The sequence below is a fragment of the Tenrec ecaudatus genome, chromosome 4 (assembly GCF_050624435.1).
Source record: "Tenrec ecaudatus isolate mTenEca1 chromosome 4, mTenEca1.hap1, whole genome shotgun sequence".
Classification (NCBI taxonomy): domain Eukaryota; kingdom Metazoa; phylum Chordata; class Mammalia; order Afrosoricida; family Tenrecidae; genus Tenrec; species Tenrec ecaudatus.
In genome coordinates this window covers 118466948-118479412 of record NC_134533.1, presented here as the reverse complement: position 1 = coordinate 118479412, position 12465 = coordinate 118466948, and the positions used below count along the sequence as shown (strand labels likewise).

Here is a 12465-nt window from a genome sequence, read left to right as displayed (position 1 = left end):
AAAGAAACAAAATTGCTTCTGGGAGTGTTGGCACGCAGTGGAGCGGCAGCAAGCCGAGCAGTGAGTGGTGCCAAGGAGGAGATCCCGGACAGGCGCGGCGCAAAGCAGGCTTGCTGCGAACCTACCGGGCGCCCGGCGCTGGCTCCACCGAAGGCCTTTTGGGCTCTGGCTTTTGCAGGCCCAGAGGCCTAGAGGAGGGGGTCATATACTCAGTGTCCTCCCCGCTTTCACACTGCTCCCCAGGGGGCAGCTTTGGCACAGGAAGAGGTCTGGAAGACAAAAGGTGAAAAAAGGTAAACAACAACAACAAACAAACCGAAAAAAACACCTGAAACAGGAGACGGTCTTTAAAAGGAAAAAGGGTTTGACAAGCTCGGCAAGGTGCACGTGGCTTCCTGCTGCCCTCAGCTCCACCTCAGTGTCTGACTTCGGGAGCCACCACAGGGAGAACAGGGAGCCCGTCCTGAGCTGTCAGTTCCCCCAGCGGTGTGGCCCTGAAATAGGCACTCCGCACTGGCTAGTGCCAACCAAGCCCACAGTAGGGCCCCCAGGGCATCTCAGCCACAGAGCTGGCACTCCTGTTCCTCTTTCACTAGGGACGACATAAGAAATGCCAGGGGGCTTCCCAACAATACCAAGGGGTAGAACCCCCCACCCACCCACCCAACAAAAAAAAAAACAAAAACCAGAAGGTGTTTTTCGAAGTTCAAAGCTAGGTATTTAAATTTTTTTTTTACAAAACAACCCATCACCTTCAAAGCACTCTCCATTACCCTTAATACATTTGTTAAATCTGCAATTCCATTCTTGGAAACATTTTTCAAACTCATCTGTATAGATGGGTCGCCTCTGGACGCCCATCAGGACAGGACAGCCACACCTCCCTCTTTTTTCCTTCACCTACTCTACATCATCAAATTGCTATCCTTTCATGTCCCTCTTCATTTGCAAAAACAAAAAGAAGTCGCACGGAGGGAGGTCAGGCAAGCCAGGTGTGTGGGGCAAGAGAGGCGTGCACAAACTGGCACACTGAGAGGGCCATGTGAGCAGGTGCATTGTCATGGTGGCAAAACCAGTGCCCCGGCTGCCACAATCAAGCCGTTTTTGTCGTACACAGTTACACAATCTTTTCAGAACCTCTAAAGAGAAAGCCTGATGAACAGTCTGACTTGGTGGAACGACCTCCAAATGCACTATCTCCCTCATATCAGAAACAAAACAAAAACAAAAAGCAAGCATCTTCTTGATATGTGATTTCATATGATGAGTTTTGGGGGCGAGGTGATGATGCCATCTTCCACTGGCTTGACTGATGTTTGCTTTCAGGGTCACAATAAAAGCACCGTGTCATATGCTTGACGCAACTGGTGGGTGGATTGTTCTAGAAGCTGTAAGATTCCCCCAATAAGAGATCTTTTAATAACAATAATAAAACATACACATACAAAAGACTAGCACTTGTCTCGTCTTCAGTAGTGACCTTGGAAAAAAGTCTGGGTCGCTTCGGAGCTGCTCTTTGAAAGCACAGCATGTTCTGGTCGGCGCTCTTTTTCCTGGTCAGTCAGAACTCGAGCACAAAATTCACAGAGATCCTTCTGATTCCCAAATCTGCTAACATTCACTGATAGTCCAGATAGCTTCCCCATCTCGTCCAGGGTACCTCAGTCTTCAAGTTCAAGTAGTGCACGGATTCTGTCAACATTTCCTACTTTCAGGAAGCTGACAGACGTCCAGAGCACAGTTTTTCATCAATTGATTTTTTTTAAAAGAAAAAAAACACACAAAAAACCACTTCCCAGACGACGCCACCGGATACACTAACTCAGGGTGAGTTGCCCGATGCTCCCCTCGTGGTAAACATCTGCCCAATGGAGCCTTTTCCTTTTTTGGTACCCCTTATGTTACCATTGCTATCAACTTGACAACCTACCTATGATTAAACAAACATTGTAATATATATGAACTGACAAAGCCTTCTCACTCTAGTTCACCGTGCAAACACTTTCATTTTAAAGAAGACAAATCTGGCAGAGAATGCTAACATGACTTGGCAGTTGTCCCCATCTTCTGACGAGCACTCTGGGATCTTGATCTTGCCGTTTTGCTCGTACAAACCCTGTGCCAGAAGCTTCATAAATGAAATTTTTGGGATACTATTCCCTGAAACAAGACAAATAACAAAATCCCGCCAGCCAACTGAGTGAGGAAAGCAGCGAGCACCATGCAGGGGATGCACTGGCTTCTGGGAGCGGGAGTTGGCGTGTTTTCCCTTCCACATACATGTCTACGCACACGCCACACACAGACCGGGCACCCACTGCTTTTACTGTTCTCTCTGCATTTCACCGGACAGAGATCAAACTGCACTGAGGGACGGCATAAGGTGACTGGTAGCTCTAGTCTGTTCTGAAGTGCTTCAAGAAGGAAGTATAAAGTAGATCTGTAATTAAACAAGCATAATAAAATGTATCTGAACCGAGTCCAGTTGGTGAGGATATAGTGTTTACTGTAAAATTATTTCTACTTTATTGACATTTTTTAGAACAAAATGCAAGAAAGGAAAAAAATGATCCATAAAGATTAAGTTAAAAAAAGCATTGAGGAAAGTATTGATCAAGAGGCATTTTCTGATATAGCTTTAGAAACAAAACCCTGTGCATTTCTGGCGTGAAATTCAGCAAACATACTAAACCCAAAGTGTCTCTGCCCTTGGACTCATTGAGTTCACCTCTGAGAATGTTCCCTAAGGAGATGAGGGATACCCACTAGAGCGTTATTTATATGGAGTACTAAAATTAACACCCTAAGTGGCAAGCGATCAGGCCTACTAGTTTAAAGCCATTTAAAAGTCAATGTCACTAAAGGATATGTAATAACAAAGATGTTCAAGATACTTTCACTGCCCTGAGTCGATTCTGACTCCTAGCAACCCTCTATGACCGAGTAGAACTGCCCCTGTGGGTTTCTGAGACTATAACTCCTAAGGGAGAGAAAAGCCTCATTCTTCTCCTGAAGAGCCGTTGGTGGTTCCAAACTGCTGACCTTAGGGTTAGCAGCCCAATGCACAACCACTACATCACCAGACACTTTGTCAAGATACTCAAAGAAATAAATAGTTCTTTTGTTGGTGGTGTTTAAAAATATATCAAATGATATCTCCTTCTCAGAAAGCATCTTGGTGATAGGCAGGTGAGTTGATAAGTCTTGCTACAAAAGCACAGAAACTTTTACTAAGCAAACCATCAGGACACGAAGAAGCCCTGATGGCACAGCGGTTCTGAACTGGGCTGCTAACCACAAGGTTGTCAGTTCTGGACCAGCCTCCTTGGATGAGGCTTTATACGCCCCTGAAGAGCTACAGTCTCAGAAACCCTGTCCTACAGGGTCGCCCGAAGTCAGACCCAATGATGGCTGTAGTTTGACACAAGTTTATCAAGATTTGGAGCTGCTGCTTCTCAACATACACCCTCCCACTTATGGGTACACATTCCTGAAGGCACGAGCCCTTGCGGTGTAACGGACTGTGTGTTGGGTGCTCACCAGAAGGTTAGTGGTTCAAATCCACTAGTCGCATCTCTTAGGAAAAAAGAGGACATTTTCTGCTCCCCTGAAGAGATGTCACTTCAGAAACCTAGAGGGGAAGGCCTACGCTGTACTGTAGGGTCGTTGAGTCAGAAGCAATGACTTTTGAACTGCCCCCCAAAGGATCAGCATTCTTGGTTTTACACCACAAGACAACACCAGGCTTGCCATCTTCACGAGACTTGCATAATGTTCCTTTTCCATGCTCTTTGAGTTGGAGAATAACAGATGAAGGAGCAGATCAGGGTTGTAAGATGTCTGGGTCAGGCTTCCCACGGAAACTTTACGGGCAGGCCTTACTCAAGCACACCGCTGTGATGGAAAACAATCTTCAGTGTACCCTTCCTGGCCTTTGTTTCCGGTTTTCTTCAAACTTCCTCCCAGAAAGTCCCCATGATCATCCTGTCCCCTTCGAGAACACTGATTAATACGACCACCTTGGAGTTCCCGCTCATCTTCGCAACCCAAACAGCCTCCAAAACCTCTGGGTGGACCTTTCTGGCGGGAATGGCCCTGGTCCAGCAGGTCCCCTTGGAAGCCATGGTTTTAAGTAACTCCTTGTGTGGAGACACCCTAATTAGACTAAGACAAGCACACTACTAAGAAACCCGCCTGCAGCCCCCTCCTGACTACAGACACACATCTAAGCAGGTTTTGTTTGGAGCCCAAGGATGCATGAACTGGGACTCTCCGAGCAGTCCCTTTATAAAAAACTTATCCTTACCTATCCCACACAAGGACGGACGGACACACACACACACACACACACACACACACACACACACACACACACACACACCCTTACCTATCCCACACAAGCAAGGACGAACACACACACAGTAATTCTAAATTCAAACTCTGTAAATATATTCTATACTCTGGTGCATCTCTGATGCTTCCGAAGGGCATTCTTGGAAACATCATTTGTTACAATACCTAACAACAGAAGACGAATGCTATAGCTACAGCACAAACTAGGCGATCACTAAAAGTGAGCGTTTCTTTGGTGAAGAGCTCTGTAAAGGTCTGGGGGAAATGATCATGACACGATGCTATTTTTTAAAAAGGGGGACGACCTATCCAGAGAACCAGTTCAGCAGCACTGAGACCCAGGTCTGTGCTGAGTCTGGCGAAGCAGTGGTTAAGGGGGCACTGGTGGGGACGTGGTTTTCAGCTCACACTGGTGGCCTCCCTTGCCTGGATGATACGTCTCTGTCTTTGTGTTGTCTTTGTCTCTTTGAAGACTAAACAAAGAGCTGGAGGTATCTTTAAGTTAAAAAGTAAATAAATGAAATAAATGGTACTTGTAATCAGGAGTTTTTCCAAGGTGGGTGGCTGGGCAGCTGTCCAAAGCAGAAATCACAAATTTACATTCCTTACTCTTTTTTAACCTTCGTCTGCGCACCAACGGTGTTCTGACAGCAATGGTGGGATAATGAGCTACTTTGGGGATGGCATTTTTTAATACTTACAGCAGTCATTAGGGCAGCAGACCGGCTGTTAAATTACTTGAATCCCACCACTGCATATAACCCAATTTCACTTGGAAATATTTTTAAAAATCTATAAACACATACATTATATATACACCATATATACTCTAGTAAAAACCGACCCGAATATCAGCCAAGGCACCTAATTTTACCATAAAAACTGCATGTAAAAATGTGCTGACTCCCCCCAACTACCATGATTCGAATTCTACCTTGCAGGACTGGATAGGGCAGAGGTTGTACACTGGTGCATATGGGAGCTGGAGGCACAGGGAATCCAGGGTGGATGATACCTTCAGAACCAGGGGTGTGAGGGGCGATGCTGGGAGAGTGGAGGGTGAGTGGGTTGGAAAGGGGGTTCCCTGATTACAAGGATCCACATGTGACCTCCTCCCTGGGAGATGGACGGCAGGGGGGGGAGGGGAAGGGAGACTCCGGATAGGGCAAGATATGACAAAATAACAATTTGTGGATTATCAAGGGCTCATGAGGGAGGGGGGAACGAGGAGGGAGGGGAAAAAAGAGGACCTGATGCAAAGGGCTTGGGTGGAGAGCAGATGCTTTGAAAATGATTAGGGCAAAGAATGTACGGATGTGCTTTATACAATTGATGCGTGTATATGTATGGATTGTGATAAGAGTTGTATGAGCCCCTAATAAAATGTAAAAAAAAAATGTGCTGAAAACCTCAGCTTACACACGAGTACATACGGTACACTAAAAGCCCAAGAGAGCGAAGCAGCTGAAGAGCTAAGTAGGCATTTGGGGAACTTTGCCAGTCCAGAAAAAGAACAGGAGTCATCACAAAAGGCCTTTAAACCTTGAGAATGATTGGGGCAGGGAATGTATGGATGTGCTTTATACAATTGATGTATGTATATGTATGGATTGTGGTAAGAGTTGTTTGAGCCCCTAATAAAATGTAAAAGAAGAAAAGAGAAAAAAAATGATTAGGGCAAAGACTGTACAGATGTGCTTTATACAATTGATGTATGTATATATATGAACTGTGAAAAGAATTGTATGAGCCCCAATAAATTGTTAAAATTAAAAAAATAAATAAATAAAATCTAACCACCAAAAAAAAAAAGGAAAAAAAAAAGGCCTTTAAAATATGCAAGTTATATATGTTTACTTTTTTTAAAGTAAAAAGATGTATCTGAGTAAAATTCACAGAATCTCAAAAACAAAACAAAACAAAAATAACTCAAAAAGATGATGGAGAATTTTATTAGAAAAGTAGAATCACTCATTAAAAACAAAAAACACATGGAAATTCTAGAATCTAAAAGCTCAAGAACTTAGGGCCATGGTCTCAAAGGATGCCTTAGTCAACTGGCATGACATAGTCCTTAAAGGATCTATATTCCACCTGAGTATCAACTGGGGACTTAAGAGTTTGCCAGAGGCCATCTAAAATACCTGAGACTGTAACTCTTCATGGGAGTAGAAAGTACACAGATGCAATTGCTCTAAAGGACCAAGGGACTGTATAACCCACAGCCCCGCTATCCTGAGACAAGAACTAGACAGTGCTCCACTAGCACTACCAACTGCTATGACTGGCTGGGTGCTAACAGGAGCTCCTCAACAGAGCGGGGGGAAATGCCGAGCCAAATTAGAACCATAAAAAACACCAGCTCATTGTCTACTAGACTGGTGGAACTCCTGAGATTACAGCTCTAGCCACCACGTCAAGCCTGGACCCGAACTCACTCCCAGAGGTCACGTTCAGCTAGACAACAGACAGGTCTCTAAAGTGAACAATCAGAGCCAGCAGGAACGTGCTCCACAGAACAAGCAACCACCCAAGACCAACGGGCAGCATCTGCCAGCAGCAAAGCTCAGAAGACAGGAGGGTGACCAGAGAACTGGAACTGGAGAGGAAGTGCCCAGAGAGCAGTTACAGATAGGTTTATGGGCAGATTGGAAACAGGCCGGGGGGCGGGGGGGGGGGGAGGGGGGAGAAGTAGGAACTGTTTAAGCAGTTAATAGATGTGGTAGTTACATAATTTCATGTCAATTTGAAGATCTATAAAGTGTAGGGGTGGAGCTTAGCCTGTACATCAGGTTGCAGCCGATGACCTTGCTTGGAAGTGCGCTGAGATATATAGCTCTCTGGAGGCTGACACCTCTTTCTCTCTCTGCCTTCACCTTCCTGCTTGCTGGCCACCCTGAGAGCTGCTGGAATCCTGGGATGCCTATTGGATCCACATGACTCTACATTCACCAAGCCGTGATCTTCCTGCATTCTGCACCATTGCATGCGACTGCATGAGTCTGGAGACAGACTTAGGGACTAGTATCAGACTTATGGAGTTGGATTGGACTGGGACATTTTCTTGATATATAATTACTCCCTGATATAAAGCTCTTCTTTATACAGATATGTGTCACTGGATTTATTTCTCTAGTTAACCCGACCCAACACAGAATTGGAATATATTCAAAGTAACGTGAAAAGAGAAAAAGTAATATAAAACACAAAAATGAATATAAGAAATATATGAGGCACTGTGAAAAAGGTCTAACATCTAAGTATCTGGAGTCCCCAAAGGAAAACAGTATGTACTACTCACTATTGGAAGAATTATCGAGAACTTTCTAAAACTGATTAAGAACATCAAGTTACAAATCTTAAGAATACTAAAGAAAAAGAAAACAAAAACTACCTATGAACATTTTCACAGAACTGCTAGTAGCATAATACAGATGGAGAGCTAATTTCCTAACAGAAACGACAGAGAGTGGTGTTTTAACGAAACACCAAAAGAAACAGTGGGGACAGTGAGTCAATTCTGACTAACAGAGACCACTGAGGACAGAGTAGCATGCAGGAACGAGCACCCTCATTCTCAGCTGGCAGGATGGCGAGGGAGTTTGAACTGCTGACCCTGGGGTTAGCAGCCTGGGGGGCCCTTTCTCTGAATACAGTTATCAGTGAAAATACTCAAGAAAAACTAAACCAGAGACAGTTCCTTTCACACAAAAATTCAGAGAGCCCATTGACAGCAAACACTCAACCACAGACACACACTACAAGAAGGTCTTTGGACGGAAGGAAAATAGTCCCACACGTAGCCGTGTCAAACTAGGACGAATGAGGAGCACGGAAACGGACAACTATGTGGGAAATTCCCATGGCTCGGAAGTGTCTCGGGGCACTGATTCATGGTCAGCTACTAAAAGAATTAACAGAAACAGTTCCATAAATAAGAATTCCTTGATTCAAAAGAAAGCAAGAGGGGGGAAATGGAAAATAATAGGATCGAATATTCTCTTCTCTTGAGATATGATAAATTGATTAGTTGTAAAATAAATGATTATAAAATAAAGAGTGCCCGGCTGGATTCATGGAAGAGAAACAAACAGACATGTATGTGCAGCTTAATGAGAGACTTATTTTACAAGCTCTGGCCATTCCGTATCAGCAACTCTAAATGTTTAAGTACCTGAATTACATAGGTTAAGTACATATATAACACAAAAGACAAATTCACAATCACTTTCTCCTTCAATAACGAACAGATACAAAATCAGTAGAGACACAAGAATTGGACACAATTTAACAAGCTCAACTTCACTGACAAATACAGAACGTTGAATAGAACTGCAGATTGCATTCTTATTAAATGAATATGGAACATAATGCCACAATTTACCATCAACTAGTCCCTGGTGGTGTAATGGTTAGGCATTTGGCCACTAACCACAGAGTCAGCAGTTCAAAACCACCAGCCGCTCTACAAGAAAAGGATGAGGCTTTCTCCTCCCATAAGAAGTTAAGAGTCTCGGCCCCAGTCACTGAGCCGCCGCCGAGGACTCAGCAGCCTCCCCCTCGAGCCCCCTCGCTTCCCGACGCTCCGTCCCCCCTGCCCGCCTTCTCCAGCCGCCGCCTTCCGCAGGCCGTTTCCACCGAGGAAAAGGAATCATATCGTATGTCCGCTATCCAGAACCTCCACTCTTTCGACCCCTTTGCTGATGCAAGTAAGGGTGATGACCTGCTGCCTGGGGGGACAGAGGATTATATCCATATAAGAATTCAACAGCGCAACGGCAGGAAGACCCTGACCACTGTCCAAGGGATCGCTGATGACTACGACAAAAAGAAGCTGGTGAAGGCCTTTAAGAAGAAGTTTGCCTGCAATGGGACTGTGATTGAGCATCCAGAATATGGAGAAGTGATTCAGCTCCAGGGTGACCAGCACAAGAACATATGCCAGTTCCTTGTAGAGACTGGACTGGCTAAGGACGACCAGCTGAAGGTTCATGGGTTTTAAGTGCTTGTGGCTCACGGAAGCTTAAGTGAGGATTTCCTTGCAATGAGTAGAAAAATTCCCTCTGTCCCTTGTCACAAGTTTAAAACCTCACAGCTTGTATGATGTAACCATTTGGGGTCCACTTTTAACTTGGACTAGTGTAACTCCTTCATGCAATAAACTGAAAAGAGCCAAAAAAAAAAGAAGTTAAGAGTCTCAGAAGCCCAGCAGGTCAGTTCTTACGGCACGCTCTGGGTGGCAGTGAGGACGCGTGTGAGACCATCAGGAAGACCTGAACAATGAGCCTGGTTTCTGAGTGCAGGTGAGGCAGGCAGGGAAGCGGCGACAAAAGGCTACACAGAGGCTACAAGTGCTTGAAAATCTAACCATGGAAACAACTCATGCGTCACATAAGAAATCAAAGGTAGTGTATGTTAACCTGGAAGACACGAAATAAAACAAATCAAATTTGTGAATGTATCTAAGCACCTATTTCATGAAGCTAAAAATAAAAACAAACTAAGCCTAAAATAAATAAATAAATAAATAACAATAACCAGAACAATACAATGAATCAAACGCATATGCTCAATTAAGAATTTTAAAAAGACAAACTGCTTCTTTGGAAAGATGGAGAAACACGACAAAGCACCCAAGCAAGACCCCAGCACCTGTGCATGAGGCGCCTGCAAGAGTTCACGGACAAACCCCGTCATCGCTCAATTCCGTTTCTACAACCCGTTTGAAGCCCTTTCTTTTGTATGCACAGAAAACAATTTTAAAAAGGAGGAAGGAAATATCCCACAGCATAACATGATTACGTTCCAAAATGGCGTGAGCACGGGTCCATTTTTCTTTCTTTCTTTATACTCCTTTGGGCTTTAAATTTTCTGAAAATAAGCTGTTTACAAACACCAAATCCACCGTGTGGAAGCCACTGAGTGAACTTACCTGGACGCAAGAGAGTAGATGGCGCTGGCAGATGAGGATGGTTTGATTTTGGGGTGCTCGCACTCGGCACCTCCTAGTGGACTGTTACTCACGTTCTGGAAAGAAAAGGACACTTGAAAAAAGAACCTATCACAGCTACATCGTCCCCTATGCGGTCAAACCAACCATCACAATACAAGACTGTACTCTCAATGCCAAACCCAGGCTGCTGCAGCCAACAAAGCCACACTGCCTTGCATACGTACGGGTTAGGGAGGCGACAGAACGAGGCAGATTAGAGTCCACTGGCTGTCTGCACAAACAGCACCCACGTCTAACTTAAATCAAACTATCCCAGCTCTGCACTGATACCCCCCCCCCCCCCCCCCGGAAATTGAAGCCAATCCATGCTCACTGGCCTTCCATCACAGACACCACTTAACTGTTCCTGTATCGCAGAAGCATCAGCGCACTAAGGATCACGGCATTCCTCCCCCTCCCCTTTCCCTGCACTCTGGGTCCGTCCGCCTCCAGAGCCAGCAGCGGCCACTCTCCACACTGCTTTAGGTCTGCTCAGAACAAATGCCCAGCCCTGCGTGCACCTCCAGCCCAGCTCTCCGATACCCCGCTCTCCTCATTGTCCAACATGCGTGTTTTCCACCTTCCCCCTGCCTAGAATGTCCACTCTCGGATAGCAAGAAGTTTTGCTGCGTGCATGCACAGATGAACAAACCAATGACTACATCCCTGCTACCCTCCGTTCTGATAAGGAGCCCTGGTGGAGCAGTGGGATACATGATTGGGCTGCTAACTCCAAGGCCAGCAGTTTGAACTCAGCAGTCCCTCCATGGGACCAAGATGAAGCTTCCTGCTCCCATAAGCATCTACAGTTTCGGAAACCCAAAGGGCAGTTCAACTCTGTCCTACAGGGTCACTCACTATTAGTCAGAGTTGATGGCAGTGACTTTGGTCTTTGGTTACCTCCAGTTCTGGGCCTCTCATTCACTAATCTTCCTTTTTTTCAATTGATCCCCTTCCAATCTCTCCTTTGTGCTTTGTTGCTGTTGAGTCAATTCTGACTTATGGGCAGCTCACGCATGTAGAGGTGGATTTCTAATTCTGACTTATGGGCAGCCTCACGCACGAAGAGGTAGATTTCTCCAGAAGGGTTTCAAGGCCGTTGCTTTGGGGAAGCAAATTGCCAAGATTGTCTTCCAAGGCACCTCTGGGTGTTCAAATGTGTGCACAATCCAGGGACTCCTCCCGAATACTGCTTCAAAGCATAATCTCTTCAAAGCATAATTTTGATTAAACCATCCCCAATTTACAACCTTCTAATGCTCCTTGTTTTAATCTTTCTTTGGGTCCTTTCTCTTACTTTGCTACACAAAATTCCCACCCTGGCCCACTAAGGAGTACCACCACTCTACAGTACACTGTACGCATTTCTGTCGCTGTTAAGCTGATCTGTCTTAAAATGGTATCCCTTCCCCAAAGTATTTCAGATGCCACTTCCATAAATCCTCATGACTGATCTATCTGGAGATAAGCTCTCCTTCCTCTGAAACCTAATCATTTGCTCTTTAATACTGATCATGAGATTTATTTATACATAATGGACCTTTATTATAATGCACAGACCAGCTTTATCTGCTTCATTAGTATCTGTACTACTTGAGATGGGATTATACTGCAGTATCTCTGGAGTCTACAGAAAGTCTACGAGAAAAGCGTGGCCGATGAAATGCCGCCCACAAATACATGTGAAGAGAACTCACTCAAAAGCAGGACTCACCATGGAGGTGTCCAGACTGAACGTGCTTCCCAGCCTAGGCACATCTGCTCTGGGTTCCGATTGTGAGGGTAATGAAAATGGAAGGGAGTGCCGGTTGGTTAATTCTCGTCCTGTCCAGGGCTCACTAGGGCTTGGGGATGCTACTGGCACTTTGGGGATTGGCCGGGGCAGCCACGACTCTCCAAGTCGGCTGGAGGGGACAGGGGGCAGTTTTTCCCTGGACGGACAATCTCCTGGTGTACAAGGCAGAGGACGTCTCTGAGGCCGGGTTTCTGCGCCAACGGAATACGGTCGGTCTGGAGGGGGTGGTGGTGGAAGGTCTCGAAGTGTGGGAGGTATTGGTAATGGTTTGTCCTTATGGAGGGAGCCAGAAGCAGCCTGTGGTAACATGATGGAAGCGCATTAG

The 12465-nt window shown here is 45.3% G+C and overlaps 1 protein-coding gene and 1 pseudogene across 2 annotated transcripts in view; one reads left to right on the top strand and one right to left on the bottom strand.

The window, feature by feature from the left end:
- The window catches only part of CBL (Cbl proto-oncogene), a 103347-nt gene that overhangs the window by 9174 nt on the left and 81708 nt on the right, over positions 1 to 12465 (bottom strand). For both annotated transcript variants that reach the window (XM_075546707.1, XM_075546709.1), the window contains 3 exons: positions 12060 to 12437; positions 10286 to 10380; positions 126 to 269 (listed from right to left, as the gene is read on the bottom strand). In XM_075546707.1, coding sequence (XP_075402822.1) covers positions 126 to 269; positions 10286 to 10380; positions 12060 to 12437 — 617 coding nt within the window. The remainder of the gene's footprint in view (positions 1 to 125; positions 270 to 10285; positions 10381 to 12059; positions 12438 to 12465) is intronic.
- Positions 8877 to 9530, top strand: LOC142445148 (eukaryotic translation initiation factor 1 pseudogene; annotated as a pseudogene).